The 17,757-nt window shown below is 36.4% G+C and overlaps 1 protein-coding gene across 1 annotated transcript; it reads right to left on the reverse strand.

Annotated features, from left to right (window-relative positions):
• Window positions 1-962: 962 nt before the first annotated feature.
• On the reverse strand, window positions 963-1,998 carry LOC112590301 (cell wall integrity and stress response component 3-like). Its single transcript, XM_025306375.1, has 3 exons — window positions 1,982-1,998; window positions 1,261-1,603; window positions 963-1,031 (listed from the first exon to the last, which is right to left on the reverse strand). Exons 1-3 carry the CDS (start codon window positions 1,996-1,998, stop codon window positions 963-965), a joined length of 429 nt encoding a protein of 142 aa, XP_025162160.1.
• Window positions 1,999-17,757: the final 15,759 nt, after the last annotated feature.

Here is a 17,757-nt window from a genome sequence, read left to right on the forward strand (position 1 = left end):
ACGTAATATTACGGTAATATTACGTTATGAGTACATGGAAAGAAATTTGTATCTTGCTTAATATTACAAGGACATCAAATAGATGTTTATATCCACAATGGATATTCTGTAGATATGGATATATGGATACCAAGTGAATGTCTAATAGATATCCACAATGGATACTCCTGTGAAGATGGATATATGGATACGAAGTATATGTCTAATAGATATCCACAGTGGATACTCTATGGACATGGATATATGGATACCAAGTGAATGTCTAATAGATGTGCACAGTGGTTACTCTATGGACATGGATATATGGATACCAAGTGGATGTCTAATAGATATCCATAATGGATACTCTATGGACATGGATATATGGATACCAAGTGGATATCTAATAGATATCCACAGTGAATACTCTATGGACATGGATATATGGATACCAAGTGGATATTTAATAGATATCCACAGTGGATACTCTATGGACATGAATATATGGATACGAAGTAGATATCTAATAGATATTCACAGTGGATATTCTATGGACATGGATATATGGATACCAAGAGGATGTCTAATAGATATTAATAGTGGAAATTCTGTGGACATGGATATACGGATATCAAGTGGATATCTAGTAGATATCCATTGTGGATATGGACATAATATGGATACGTAGATATCCATTAGATATCTATTAAATATTTTGTTCCGTGTGGGTATTAATCTATAACGCTGTTATTTTGGCGGAACGTAACTTGTGTAGCTTTGAGGTTAATGTCAGTAGAATAAAATGACATATGTATCAAATCATAACATTGCATACTTATGGCTAGTGACATCTGTTATAAAAACCGGCAAGTAATTACCGACATACCTGGTAAATATAACCTGGTAAATATAAAACATTGATTTTACCACCTTTAGGTATGTATATATCGCGTCTTAATATACTGCCTCTTGACTTATATATATCACCTCCACGACCTCGACCTCGACTTCTTATTCCTCTGCCTCTCCCTGCTCGGTGCCATCTGGATGATCTTGGAACAAATTATTTGGTATATGTATTGGTATTTGGTATATATATGTATATATATATATATATATATATATATCAAATAATTTTATATATATATATATTTTATATAATATATATATATTATATAATATAATATATATGAATATATATATATATACGACAATTATATATAATAAATATATAGTATTTACTTTTCTTTCTACAGTATATAAAATAAATATCCCAGACACCACATGTTGACCTATGGACGTCCTAAGGATGTTCTGAGAATGAAGAAACGTCCTCAGGATGTCCTCAAGACATACTCTGGACATCCTCTGAACATTTGTGCTGTTAGGGATAGTATTTACTCTGCTTCTGCTATTTCTATTGACTTTCTTTCTTTCTATTAAATTACTATTATCTTTTGCTGCTGCTGTTTCTGCTGGTGCTGCTACTGTTTCTGCTGATGCTGTTTCTGCTACTGCTGTAATATTTGTGGTGGTGGTAACGGTGGTGGTGACGGTGGTGGTGGTGGAAGTAGTGGTGGTGGTGGTGATGCTACTGTTACTGCTGCTGCTACTCTTGCTGAAGCTGCCAAAGAAACTAGTGTATTTTTAACATTTTCTATTTCCTTATTCAAAAATAAGATCTCTTTTAGATCTTTTACACTCCTATTGTCTCTCCCAATATTTTCGTCTACGTTCATCTGTAGAGTATAAAATGTCTATGATTTAACTATTCTTATATAATGTTTAATTTATGCATACTGAATTGTATGTTATAAGTAATACAGTAAATAATATAATATTTCAATATTGTTTGTGCTTTTCAAAGGCTGCGATAACAATAAAATATAAAAAGTGATACTTTAAAATTCATAACACTTAAAATAAAGTTAGCATCTGATAATATACAATTTAATGTATTTTAACACATTCTGAATGGCATACTACAACTTTATATCATTACACAAATCTCTTGTACATATTAGTGATCCATCAATAGTAATCCATGTGGTAAAATACAGTTTATTATAGATTACTAAGGTGTACGAGAGATTTGTGTAATGATATAAAGTTACAGCGTGTCAGTCAGAATATGTTAGTATTAAGTTGCATATTATCAGATACTAACTTTATTTTAAACATAATGAATTTTAACGTATCACCTTCTATATTTTATTGTCACCACAGTCTTCAAAAAGCACAAATGTGTGTAATTGAAGTATTACTTATTGTATCACTTATCATAACAAATAAGAAAAGTTATATGAAATATATATAATATAATACACTATTATTATATATTATATTTAATTACTTGCTATTATCTCATCTTGCATGGCTTGATTTGGCGATGCCATTATCCAAATAATATTTATACTGTACAAATAAGTGCATAAATGAAAACATCTTTTAACAATATTTGAATCACATAACAATAATAAAGGTTACATGAAATTAAATGTAACATAATACGTCATATATAAAACTGGTACATATAATATTATATAACCTTTACTATTACCTTACTATTACCTTCATTATTAACCTTTACTATTACCTTTACTATTTATTATATCTATTTAACTATTCTTATACGATGTTTAATTTATGCATACGTTGTACTGATTTGTACACTTTTGTATACTTCAATATTGTTTGAAATTTTCAAAGATTGTGGTAGCAATAAAATATAGAAAGTGATATTTTAAAATTCATAAATTTTAAATAAAGTTAGTATCTGATAATATGCAACTTAATGTATTGTAACACATTCTGATTGACATGCTGCAACTTAATATTATTACACAAAATTCTTGAGCACGTTAGTAATCCATCCAAAAGGTTTGTGCAATGATGTAAAGCTACAGCGTGTCAGTCAAAATGTGTTACAATACATTAAAATGTGTTACAATACATTAAGTTGCATATTATCAGGTACTAACTTTATTTAAACGTTATGAATTTTAAAATACACTTTCTACATTTTATTGCTACTCTACAACCTTTGAATACAGCGTAAAAATTAGTATGCATGAATTAAGTGTCAAATCAGAATTAAACAAATTTATAAATAGTAAAAATTATATAAAGTTATATGTATCAGTTTTATATGTGACGTATTATGTCACATTTAATTTCATATAACCTTTATTATTTATTATCTGATTCAACTATTCTTAGATGATGCTTTCATTTATGTACTTATTTGTACTTATTTGTACAGTATTGTACATTTATGTATTTATGTACTTATTTGTACAGTATTCAATATTATACATATTTGTACTTTTCAAAGGCTATAGTGACAATAAAATATAGAAAGTGATATGTTAAAATTTATTACGATTAAAATAAAATTATCGTCTGATAATATACAATTTAATGTCTTGTAACACACTCTGACGGCTGTAATTTATAATAATCATTATATAAACCTCTTGTATATGTTAATGATCTATATAGGAAGATACAGTTTATTTTATACATCACTAATATGTATGAGAGGTTTGTGTAATGATATAAAGTTACAGCATGTCAAATCAGAAAGTGTTACAATACATTAAAATGTATATTATCAAAGGATAACTTCAGTTTAAGCATAATGATTTTTAACACGTTGATTGCCAACTACGAGATATCTCGTAGGTTGTTTACTTGCCCAGAACGCCTACTACGAGTTATCTCGTCCCTTCATTACTTGCCATATTTGTACAGCTATGAGGAAATTCGTAGCATAACGGTGTAAATATGAATAAATGGCCTCAGGAAAGAGAATAAAAAATATTAAAAAAAACACATTTTTTGATTATTTTTGATTATTTTTGATTATTACTATGTACTATTATTAAAGTTTTTAATAATGTAACATGATTAAATCAAATTGGCTCTTTAGACCGGAAAAATTCGTGAAAAATTCCGTGGCAGTCAACGTGTTAAAGTATCAATGTATATTTCATTGTTACCGCAGTCATCGATTATTTATTATATTAATTAGACAGTACAAAATGAAAAATGGAAGCATCAACTAAGAATAGTTTATTAGGTAATAACAAAGGTTATACGAAATTAAATTTCAAGTTATATACTAACGAAAATCAAAAACAAGCGCAGTTACAATAACCACACCCAACTGCCACGAACGTGAACAAAAAAAGTCTTCTTCTTCTTCTCCTTCTTTTTCTTCTTACAATGGCCACTCAAATCGATGTATATAATTGTAAGTCGATCGTAAATCAATGTAACACATCGATCAATAAGTCCCGGGACTAACCAACAGAAGGCGCCTCTAATAACAAATCCATACCATTTTCAGTTAGTACCAACCTTTAGAAGTTACGTGTCAAAATTTCATGACATTCCGACATTGTGTCATTGAGTTACAGTGGTTTTAGTGACACTACACCGTGTCACAAGTCGATGGTAACGATGGTCAAATTGCATGAATTGAACTTCGAATTGCTTCCACACCCACCGTATTCTCCAGATTTGGTCCTCAGCGATTATTGGCTGTTCGCAGACCTCAAAAAGATGCTTCAGGGAAAGAGATTTGGCTCCAATGAAGAAGTAATTGCCAAAACTAACGCTTACTTTGAAACCAAAGATCGTTCTACACGGCTGGCAAAGAAAAGTTAGGAAAGTATTGGAATGAATGTATCGCTCTTGAAGGAGACTATGTTGATGAATAAAGAAGAATTTTGACAAACAAATGTTGTTTTAGTAGTTAGTCCCGGGACTTATTGATCGATGTGTTATATTGAATGGTCTATGAATATGTATTTATATGAATGATGTACTTTTAACTGACCGTTTTGTAGCCGCGTGACCTCGTGACGCCTTCTAATAGAAATAAAGTCAGTCGGACATTTGTTGAACTATTCGTAAATTTCACGATTTCGTACTATGGGAATAAATTTCTAAGCTCACAGGACATGTACAGCAAAAATGAAAATAGTGTTACGTCCTGCGGACTCCGCGTACTTTGAATTCGTTGTCAAGTAGGGCGGATTGGATTTTATATTATACGACCAAATGTTCATGTTCCGCGATCCTCCGAGAACGGTGACGACACATACACAGATTTCTTTTTTTTCTCTCTGCTTTAATCACCGGAGTTTCCTCTATTTTCGTCGGAAAAGATCCGCCGAGTTATTTTAGCCATATATCTTCTCTCCAAATAACCTTGAATAACTTCCTGTTCGGAGCAACAATTTTGTTTGAAGACGGACCGACCAGACAGTCTTTCATGCTGTTATATGATATTACTAACCTTTGATCTTCGGAAACTCATGCGTTCCAACGTTATTCATAAATTTTTATTGCGCACAATCTCTGACTAACCCTAGCGGAACCTTAAAGTCTTTTATCACCATAGATACCCGATCTTTTATCATATTTATCTCAGGCCTCCCTAAAACCCCACTTCCGAAAAGTTTTGCAACAAAATCCTATACCCATATTTGGACATAAACTTTGGAGCCTGACGCAACTTCCAAAACCCCACCCTCTCGACCGAGGTGACGTTTTTAGTAAAATGAAAAAGCTATGCCACTTCTACTTCTCCTCTCGACCGACCCGCAGCCAGGACAGAGTCTTCTTCCCAACACCCCTTCAGGGTCTCTTAACAACCAAGCTTACTAGTGACTTAGGCAGATCGGAGTTCTTCAGTTGTTAATTCTTTTGTGCAACGATCTCGTGCGTTCTTGGGGCATTGCGAGCGATCCTACTGAAATCAGTTTCCTGTTCTTGGCGAAAAACTTGGGTCCATCCTCACAGACACGTAGCAATTACACTTTTCATTGTCGACTAAGATCATAGAACCAGCAGTAAGTTATTTATATTTTCTTTTGCCTGAGTGATCCCTTTCCTTTTAATTTTTATCTTTTCTTCTCTCTCTTTTTTTCCTTTCTTTTTCTTTCTCTTCCCTATCCTTCTTGGCATTCCGTCCTAATTGTTAAATCAGGTGCCAGTGGCCAATCTTTTCGATCACAGTCGGACATAGCGAACACGGAATTTTGCTCAGACCGCGATTGTTTATACATATCAGGTGTAGTAAAAAGAAATCCATTATTTTTCCAATAGATGGCTTTAGTTTTCTGTATCTCGCGTTGTATAAGTCCGATCGGGTTCCACTAGATGGCGTTAGAAAAATGAGATTTCGTACTAAAAAAACTTTTTGACAGTTTTGTGATTAGTTGACTCAATTTTGTTTGAGCGCGCGTCAAAGATGGACACTAGCAAAGAGAAAATATGCTATATTTTACAGTTTTTCTTCGATAAAGGCGAAAACGCAAGCCAGGCGGCTGAAAATGTGAATAGTGTTTATGGTCCTGATACTGTAACAGCCAATCACGCGCAATTTTGGTTCCATCGATTCCGTTCCGGTAATTTCGATGTCAAAGATGCACCACGCACTGGAAGGCCAATTGTCGAAAATATCGATAAAATCATGGACATTGTCGAGTCCGACCGTCATGTAAACACTGTTTCGATTGCCCAAGAGCTAAAGATTGCACAAAAACCGTTTGGAACCATTTGAATAAGGTTGGATACAAAAAGAAGCTCAATGTATGGGTGCCACACGAGTTAACGAAAAAAACCTCATGGACCGAATTTTCATCTGCGAATCGCTGCTGAATCGCAACAAAATCGACCCATTTCTGAAACGGTTGGTCACTGGTGATGAAAAGTGGATCACTTACGACAACGTCAAGCGAAAACGGTCGTGGTCGAATCGCGGTGAGCCGGCGGAAACGGTGGCCAAGCCAGGATTGACGGCCAGGAAGGTTTTGCTGTGTGTTTGGTGGGATTGGCAGGGAATTATCTACTATGAGCTGCTCCCCTACGGCAAAACTCTTAACTCGGAACTGTACTGTCAACAATTGGACCGTCTGAAGGAAACAATCGCCCAGAAGCGGTCAGCTTTGGCCAATAGGAGAGGAATTGTGTTCCACCAGGACAACGCCACACACATCGATAGTGACTCGCCAGAAGTTCCGGGAGCTTGGTTGGGAGGTTCTTATGCATCCACCTTATAGTCCGGACCTGGCACCAAGTGATTACCATCTGTTCCTGTCCATGGCGAACAATTTTGCTGGTGAAAAATTCGCTTTAAGAGAGGCTTGTGAAAATCGACTGTCTTAATTTTTTGCCAATAGGGACGAGGGCTTCTATGAGAGAGGCATAATGAAATTACCTTCAAAATGGCAACAAGTTATCAAACAAAACGGCACATATTTGACCTAAATCGGATCATTCTAACTATGGTAATTAAAGCCTTCAATTTCATGCAAAAATAATGGATTTCTTTTTACTACACCTGATATATGCATACGTATACATTATAAAAGCTTATAAATTTTATTTCATTGTGAACATCCGTCTAATTACTAATAAAACAAGTTGTTTGTAATTGTAAGCCAATCACGTTTTCCAAATAATTATTCTCAACCAAAAAATTCTCCCTTCCCTCAACCGTCGCTCACGGTCCTATCCCAGGTAAAAGGATTCAGTTCCTTGACCTAAATAAAGGACCACCGACGTTCCTCCTCTAGGATGTAACATATAAAATTGGGGACTCGTCCGGGATGAATTGAGCGATAGTTGAAAAAGAGCATGAATACGCGATCGAATTCAGATAAATCCGAGGTTGAAAAGGCATACCAACAGGCCATACAAGCAACGCCTAAACTTTCTAAAACAATCGAGCCGCAATACACATCGACACCTTACGTACCTACTGTATCCTCTGAGTCTCCAAGTGCTCCCCCCCACATCTATCCTCATTCCTATATATGAGCTCTCTACTCCTGAAATTCGAAGAATTTTGAGTGACAGTCCGCTTTCAGAGACTGCATTTGGATTAAAACCGCGAGCTTTTAATAACCCTCTTAGTCCTATTCCAGATGAAAGTCTAGAACAGACTACATCTCTGATAGAACACTGCAACGAAGCACAACCTACCTTATATCGCCCTCTTGGTGAATCTCTGTACTCTTTCCGCTTAGCTGTTACCGCAGGAGAGTTAAGCGATAAACCACCGACGGAAAGATTAGAAATTTCAAAGAGCAACGAAATAGAATCGATAAGCAAAACAGAGACGTTAAACGATAAAGAACCGACGGCAGGAAACGAGACTTCTCTTATAAAAAACTTTGAAGTTTCAGAAAAAATAAATTAAAATTATTAAAAATGAGCAATAATACGTTGCATTACGCCGTTGGTGCCGTTCCTTTCTTTGACGGACAAAATATTCCAGTAGAACATTTTATAGAAGGATGCAATTTAGCAAAGGCAATGACACCGATCGAGGAAGAAAAATATTTAACGAGAGTGCTCTATACGAATTTAACAGGAGAAGCTCGACATGCAGTGCAAGATTAAGATTTCTCGCTCGTCAGTCAATTAACAAAATTTTTAAAGTGTTTTCGGATCATTTAAAAGTTATCCCGAATCACAAGGCGAATTAGGGACGCATACATCAAAGAACCGGTGAATCAGTCATTGCGTACGCAAACCGAATAAAATCCACAGGGAAACGAATTTTAGAATCCTGTCGCACTAACATCGGGTCCGCCGATGCGGCGTATACAACTTCACTAGAAAAACAATTATGCCATAGTTTTATTAGAGGATTAATACCTGAAATTGAGCAGCGTGTTTCTAGAAATTTAGATGTCGAACATACTATACGAGACGCGTTAGAAATCGAAAAGGAATTACGAGCAATTAAAAATATTCTTAGCCCATCAGTCTTTTCACCTGCTACGAATTTTTGCTCTACATGCCAAAAGACCGGACATACCGAGGACAATTGCCGATTATCTTTGCACAACGTAACGACACCGAATTTAAGCAACGAAGTTTTAATTTGCCAAATTTGTAAAAAACGCGGACATAGTGCTAATAAATGTCGATTTAGAGACCCAAATACTCGTAATCCCGTGAAAATAGTTCAAAGTGATATTATTTCGTGTCAAATCTGTCTCAAACCCGGTCATTCCGCATGAAATTGTCTCTTATATCGTAATCAACCAAATATTATTTGTCAAAATTGCCAACGTCCTGGTTATAGCTCTAGAGAATGCCGAAGTAACTCATCAAATATAAATATCATGATACTTTGATTTGTCGAAATTGTAATAAAATGGGACACATTGCTCGAAATTGTTATGCTAATTCCAACTATAATACTACGCTCAGTGAAAAAATATGTCAATAGTGTAATAGACGCGGACACTTAGCATCTCAATGTCGCGAAAGGCAAATTGCTGAGAATCTATCGCGACCAGTAACATGTCAAGTATGTGGGAAATCCGGCCACAACGCCCGTGATTGCCGAGAAGATCAGTCATCGAATAATAATCAGAATCATCGGACTGCACAGAATATGTCGGATCACTGTAGATATTGTAAGGCAACGGGACATTTAATAGAGAATTGCGTATTACGACTTGAAAGGAACCGTAGGAATCAGGGAAACTTTCAAGGGTCCCCGACGGCGGGCGCGAATCGGAGAGCCGACAGACCAGGGCGCCCAGTGATGATTGCACTAACAGAGAACACAATAATCGAACTCCAATAATTCGACCAGTAGAGATTAATTTGAATAAAGAAAGCTGCGTTCCTACTGTTCAATTAAGTTTAAACGGAAATAATTATTTTGAAACTTTTATGTTGGATACGGGATCGGGACCTAATCTTATTAAAGAAGCTCGCATTTCGGGAACTCCAGACTTAGATCCAACACATATATTAAAATTAAACGGAATCAATAATTCGCCCGTATACACTATTGGAAAAATTACCAAGATAATTTTGGGAATTCCTGTCGATTTTCATGTAATTTCCGATGATTTTCCTATTCAATCATGTGGGATATTAGGTAATGACTTTTTTCAACAAACTAAAGCTAAAATTGATTACTCAAAAGGTCACTTAGAAGTTTTAACCACTAAAATCCCTTTTGATTCACAAGAATCTGTAATAATTCCTGCGCACACAAAAGCATTGTTTTTTGTGCTCATTGGAAATCCGCATATTAAAGAGGGATATTTACCCAAAATAATTATAGGAAAAGGTGTAGACGTAGAATCAACCGGCTTAATAAAAAATATCGACGGTAAGGCTTACGCTAACGTAATTAATTCTTTGAATACTGAGATAGCAATTCTAATACCAACTATTAATATACGACCCGCGATTTTAAAGGATAAGGAGAAGGATAACGATATTAAAGATAAAAAATTAAAGATAATAATGATAACAATTGCGAAAAGTCTAAAAATAATGGGAAACATATTCTTGACCGCGAAGAAAGAGAACTACGATCATACGAGATACGCATCATGCGACGATCAAGGTACATTCAATCATATACTTATTAACTCATCGGAGGAAAATCTCGTAACCTCCGTCGAATTAAGAAATTTTGAAGACAGAAATTTTGGAAAAGGGGATGACTCTCAACTTCCCCATCTAATAACGGAAACTCAAAATGAAAAACAAGGAGCGACTTCCATGCTGCTATCAACCAAAAAGAAAAAATTAATCAACATAAAAAGTTCGAATCGACTCTTCTTGTGGAATTAGGTAAAGGCTTAAACAAGATTTCAAGGGAAAATTCTCAATTCTCCTATCCAAACCACGATCCTCCCAGCCAAGGGGATAATTTCCAAATTCCTCATCCAAGGGAGAAAGTGGGTAACCAGGAGGAAAAATCTCTTGGAAAATATAATAAATCTAAAGAAAATACTCTAATAACTAATGAAAATATATACAGGGTGAAGAAAAAACCTCGGGACCCCTGAAAATTTCGAAAAATATACACTTTATAACAAAATGTTTCAGACAAAAGTTGTAGCGTTGAAAAAGATCTACTTACCGATCTTAAAAATTCGACCTTGGATGGCGTCATCAAGGTCAGGACAAAGTCACCTCGGATTTTTTAAATAGAACTCCCAACTTTTTGTTGCATATTCTTATAGCCCTTATTCAGACCTTTTCAAAGCACTATAACTTTAACTAACTAACAATTTTGAATAAGCTGTTCCGAAGTTATCGAGTTTTTTAAAGTAAGATATCTAGCCAACTAAGGCAAGATCGGAGGATGATCCATCCAACTAAGCCAAGATCGGAGGATGATCCAGCCAACTAAGGCAAGATCAGAGGATGATCCGGCCAACTAAGGCAAGATCAGAGGGTGATCTGGCCAACTAAGGCAAGATCGGAGGATGATCCAGCCAACTAAGGCAAGATCGTAGGATGACCCGGCCAACTAAGGCAAGGTCAGGAGTTGTCCGGCCAACTAAGGCAATATTGGAAAGCTTTAAAGTAATTGTTCGAAATGTCCGCCAACAACATCACTGGATCATCCTCCGATCTTGCCTTAGTTGGCCGGATCATTCTACGATCTTGCCTTAGTTGGCCGGATCATCCTACGATCATGCCTTAGTTGGCCGGACCATCCTACGATCTTGCCTTAGTTGGATGGATCATCCTCCGATCTTGCCTTAGTTGGCTAGATAGCTTATTTTAAAAAACTCGATAACTTCGGAACAGCTTATTCAAATTGGATAAAGCCATAGTGCTTTGAAAAGGTCTGAAGAAGGGCTATAAGAATATGCAATAAAATATTGGGGATTCCATTTAAAAAATCCGAGGTGACTTTGTTCTGACCTTGATGACGCCACCCAAGGTCAAAGTGTTAAGATCGGTAAATAGATCTTTTTCAACGCTACAACTTTTTTCTGAAACATTTTTTTATAAAGTGTATATTTTTCGAAATTTTCAGAGGTCCCGAGGTTTTTTCTTTACCCTGTATAGCATTAAAGAAGAGTCACACGATAAAATACAATCGCATTACCCAGAATATAATTTCTCAACTGTAACTGAAAAGATATGTATAAAATTTAACGAAACTCAAGAGGGAGTATTCAAGGCTTCCTATGAAAACATTAAGACGCAAACAATTAAAGGATATGACGAGAATTCTATATTAGAGATTGAAAATTTTACAGAAAGTACCGAGTGCGTGTCAGATTGATCTCCTAAATTTCAATGGTCCTTTGCGATCAAATAATATAAATAACATACACAGTCAGAGCTATAATCATTCTTCTAATGAAAACGATATTTTAATTCCAGGTCCTCTTAATTCAGTAACTAATAACAATTCAATTACAGCTATTGTACCTCTTACCGACAGACACGACACGAACGTGGCCCGACGGCCGGACGACAAGAATCTACCCTACACTGTCACAGACGCGATTACTATCTGCTTAAACGACTCAACTCCTCAATTGAGCGTCTTGCAAATTCAACAACTGTCTATAACGATAATAGATCAAACAAACTATTGGATTTAATTGCTTTAAATCATCTAGACGCACTTGAAGCCGAAAGTATAATCGCATTAATAAAACAATATCAAGAATGCTTCCATTTACCGGGTGAACAATTGACCGCAATATACGTACTGCGACATCGCATACCGACAACTGACGATTATCCAATAAACACAAAACAATATAGATTTTCTCAGATTCATAAGCAGGAAATAAATTCATAAGTACAAGATTTACTGGATGGTGGTATTGTACAACACTTATATTCGCCGTATAATACTCCCGTCTGGATAGTGCCTAAAAAAGAGGATTCAGAAGGCAATAAGCGATGGCGTATGATGTTGGTTTTTCGCATGCTTAACGACAAAACAAGACGCGTACTCATTACCGAATATAATTGACATCCTTGATCAACTCGGCGGCGCACGATAGTTTTCGGTATTTGACTTAGCTTCGGGATTTCACCAAATAGAAATGGATCCATGTGATAGCCATAAGACGGCTTTCACTACGCCGTTCAGACATTACGAATTTACGCGCATGCTCTTCGGATTAAAAAACGCTCCCGCTTTCAACGATTAATGGACATAGTTTTAACTGGAATTCAAGGACGAGAAGTATTTGTTTCTCTGGATGATATCGTGCTATACGCATCTTCTTTAATATAACATGAATTCAAATTTAAAAAACTTATGCAAAAGCTTAAAGAAGCCAATTTAAAATTACAGATAGATAAATGTCGCTTTTTATACAAGGAAGTCAATTATTTGGGACGTACAATTAGTAGCGAAGGTGTTAAACCGGATCATAGAAAATTAGAAGCCGTACACGAATTTCCAACGCCTAAGAATATAAAACAGTTTTTGGGATTAGCTGAATATTACAGGAGATTTATACCAGAATTTTCTAAATTAGCTCGTCCTCTAACGCCATTATTAAAACTAGAAGTGCCTTTCAAATGGAATGATGCGCAACAACAATCATTTGAAATATTAAAAAATGAACTATGCAAAGAACCGTTGCTGCAATATCTAGATTTCTCACAACCATTTATTTTAAACACCGACGCTTCGGGCTTCGCAGTAGGAAGAATACTGTCACAAGGGAAAATCAATGCAGATCGACCAATAGCTTACGCATCTCGTACCATGAGCGATTATGAAGTAAAATACCACACTTATGAAAAAGAAGCCTTAGCAATTATATACTGTGTTAAACATTTTAGACCATATTTATACGGGAGAAAATTCACACTTGTAACGGACCATAAACGATTGATGTGGTTTAAAAATGCTCAGGATACGAAAATGCGAATACTTCGATGGAGGACTAGAATTAGCCGAATACGATTACGAAATAGTTTATAAAACCGGAAAAACAAATGTAAACGCAGACGTCTTATCGAGAAACCCAGTAGACTCACCTCTAACGGACTGTAAAGTGATTAACACTAGAAGTAAATTTAATCCGAATAATCCACAAGATGCCGAAGCCATCAGACGCCTTTTAGAAGAGGACGATAATCCTGAAGAATCAGATAAGGATGATGTTAATATGACGTATTTATCAGAGGATCACGTTCAAATCGAAGACTTTGACGAAGAGGAAATACACGGAACCGATTCAATTGATAACCAATCACAATCAAAGGAGACAAGCACAAACACATAGCACGAACAAACTGATAGCCCACATACGAGAAATCCGTATGAAACCTATCCACTCGAAGATCCGAACTGAGAACTTTCCCACCGACTCTATACCCTTCTTGCCTGAAGAGTTAGCCGAATCTCCGAGTATACGTGTAACTGATGCACTAGTTCACGCATCCGGTTCGCCTACGGAACAAATTAAAGAACAAAAGTTAGAAAAGAAGTCCGCTGAAACCTTTCGGTCTGTGCTAACCCGAAGTCGAGCTAAGCAAAAAACCGGAGTTATAGATGAAGAACTTGTAGGCACAAAAAGCGGCGATCGCCGAAACCTTTACCTGAGGATACCGATAACAGTGACGCTGAGCCGCCAATGATTATTACAAAAAATTCATAGGACACCGACTTCCAAGCCAAAAGGAAAATTTTAATTGAGTCTAGAGATGCCCATTTTTTACGCAGGGATAATTTGCTATATTTTACAGATACCTCAGGAAATCCTATCGATGCCGGTGCTAAAAAGTTATTCGAGAGACAAGAAATACCGAAATTGGCAGATTTATCGGTTAGCGAACCTAAATTAATAAAGAAGACTAAACGATATCACATCATTCTCCCCATCAGCGAAAAATCTGACCGAAGGACCGACAATGATATTAACCAACATAAGCAAAGCAGCTATCAACTTACGGAAAATAACTGAAGAATTGAATCTTGCGAGCATCAGTATCGCTATAAATGAACACATATTAAATGTACCTTGGAATGACATTAAAACAAAATTTCAAATTGCATTTTCAGGCTCCAACACAAGAATAATTATTTGTAAGGGGCTAATCAAATATCCGCCAAAAGATATACGAGAAGCTATACTCCAAGAGATGCATTGCACTCCAATGGGAGGACATAGAAGAGTAACCAAGACTTACAACCGAATCCGCCAAAATTACTACTGGGAGAACATGAAAGAAGAAATCCGACGATACATTCAACAATGCTTGCAGTGTCAATTAAAGAAATTGGTTCGAGTAAAGACAAAACAACCCATGATAATAACCGACACCCCAGGATGGACATTCGACAAAATAGCAATGGACATCGTAGGACCAATGCCTCGTACTAAAACAGGTAACGAATATACATTCACAATGCAAGATCAATTAAGCAAATTCTGCCTAGCTGTGCCGCTACCTGACCAAACCGCCGCTACAATAGCCGACAAATTTGTGAAGAGATTTATCACTATTTTTGGACCACCCAAGGCTGTACTTACGGACCAAGGCAGAAACTTCATTAGTGATTTAATGAGAAAATTGGCCAGATACTACAGAATACGAAAATTTCGCACCACTGCCTTTCATCCTCAATCAAACGGCTCACTCGAAAGATTTCATCACGTATTGGGAGAATACCTGAAATAATACGCTAGCCACGAAAAAGAATGGGACGAATGAGTAGACTTAGCTATCCAAAATTATAACACTAGCATACACGAAGGGACTAAACATACGCCATACGAATTAGTTTTCGGGAGACCTGCACGAATACCTTCAAACGAACCACTACTTGAAGACGACAAAATTAGAATATACGACAATTACCTGATACAATTATTTACTAGATTACATCAAATTCAAATAAGAGCAAATAATAATTTAGTAGAAGCCAAAGAAAAATAAAAAAGTCGTTACGATAAAAAAATTAATCCCCAGATATTTAAACCCGGAGATCAGGTATTTTTGTTAAAAGGACCCAAACCTGGGAAATTTGGAGATCAATATACGGGACCGCACGAAGTATTAGAAATAGTAAATAGAAACAATATCAAAATCAAACTGAAGAAAAACAGTCGTATCGTACATCCAAACAGACTTCGAATATCTTATATTACCCCAACTCCAAAAACAAGCTGAAATCGCCTGGAAAATGGACAGACACCCAAATAGGTACACCATGTGGACAAAGGCTGTATTACTCGGGGCACTGGTCGCTGTGCAAGACGACGACAAGTGGTACAGGGAAGAGATCACCGCATTGTCAGGACATTCAGCAGTAATCACGCTAGGTGATTGGGGACGGACAGTGAAAAAATTAGTGACGCACCTGCGTCACCTGCCGGACCAATTTCATCTGATGCCGTGCCAAACCATTGCAGTGGGGCTTCGTGGCTTAAGACCAATAGAATCCGCAGTTTATTGGTCTAAAACCACGAGAGAAATCACCAGACTATTCGCGGAAGAACAAAGCGGAATAATGAAAATAAGGAAATCAGTAGGAGGAAAAGCAGCCGACGTGGACTTATATCTGGCGCGAGCAAGTTTCATCGGCTACAAGGAGTTCAAATATGAATTGGTGGCGATCGGCCAGGCGATCGAGACTGAAGAATTACGTCGCCCCTTCCCCTCCATTTAGGACACCACTTAATCAAATCTTGAGATAAGTTTTATAATGATAACCCTAAAGATAATTATATACATAATCATAGGATAAGTACACACATATTTAAAAAAAAAATATATATATATACATGTACTTTTAAAGAGAAATTAATTATAATAACGAATTTTATTTTTTTTCTCCCGATATAATATCTATAAGATCTTAAACATTAGATAGCAAAATTTTAGGACGAAAGGAAAGAAAGAAGTGGATTTAAAGGTTACTTTCTACCTTTCCTCCTAAACAAAAAAAAAGTACTTTTATCTAACACATTAGAAGGACGAAAAAAAAGAAGGAAGAGGATTCGGATGTTGCCTTCTATCTTTCCTCTTTCTAATCCCAAAATTTACAATACCCACACAAACACATTTATATCTTAACTAATAATTTTTAAAACTGCCGAAGAAAAAGAAGGAAGATATGGAAGTCACCTTCTATCTTCCCTCCTTTTAATTATATTCTAATTAGTCTATAGGTATAGCAACTAAAACTGTGTCGTATGGAAGCTTTGACCTAATACACTCCGCTAGCAAATGTTGGCTACCCCCAACATTTGTCTAAGGTGGGGAGTGTTACGTCCTGCGGACTCCGCGTATTTTGAATTCGTTGTCAAGTAGGGCGGATTTTATATTATATGACCAAATGTTCATGTTCCGCGACCCTCCGAGAACAGTGACGTCACATACACAGATTTCTCTTTTTTTCTCTCTGCTTTAATCACCGGATTTTCCTCTATTTCCGTCGGAAAAGATCCGCCGAGTTATTTTAGCCATATATCTCCTCTCCAAATAACCTTGAATAACTTCCTGTTCGGAGCAACAATTTTCTTTGAAGACGGACCGACCAGACAATCTTTCATGCTGTTATATGATATTACTAACCTTTGATCTTCGGAAACTCATGCGTTTCCCACGTTATTCATAAATTTTTATTGCGCGCAATCTCTGACTAACCCTAGCGGAACCTTAAAGTCTTTTACCACCATAGATACCCGATCTTTTATCATATTTATCTTAGGCCTCCCTAAAACCCCACTTCCGAAAAGTTTTGCAACAAAATCCTATACCCATATTTGGACATAAACTTTGGAGCCTGACGCAACTTCCAAAACCCCACCCTCTCGACCGAGGTGACATTTTTAGTAAAATGAAAAAGCTATGCCACTTCTACTTCTCCTCTCGACCGACCCGCAGCCAGGACAGAGTCTTCTTTCCAACACCCCTTCAGGGTCTCTTAACAACCAAGCTTACTAGTGACTTAGGCAGATCGGAGTTCTTCAGTTGTTAATTCTTCTGTGCAACGATCTT

Source organism: Harpegnathos saltator, unplaced genomic scaffold, assembly GCF_003227715.2.
Source record: "Harpegnathos saltator strain DR-91 unplaced genomic scaffold, Hsal_v8.6 scaffold775, whole genome shotgun sequence".
NCBI lineage: Eukaryota > Metazoa > Arthropoda > Insecta > Hymenoptera > Formicidae > Harpegnathos > Harpegnathos saltator.

Coding starts and splice junctions, on each gene's coding strand:
- LOC112590301 (XM_025306375.1), bottom strand. Junction 1,032..1,260: donor CGTCCATAGGTCAACATGTG/GTGTCTGGGATA, acceptor ATTTGTTCCAAG/ATCATCCAGATGGCACCGAG.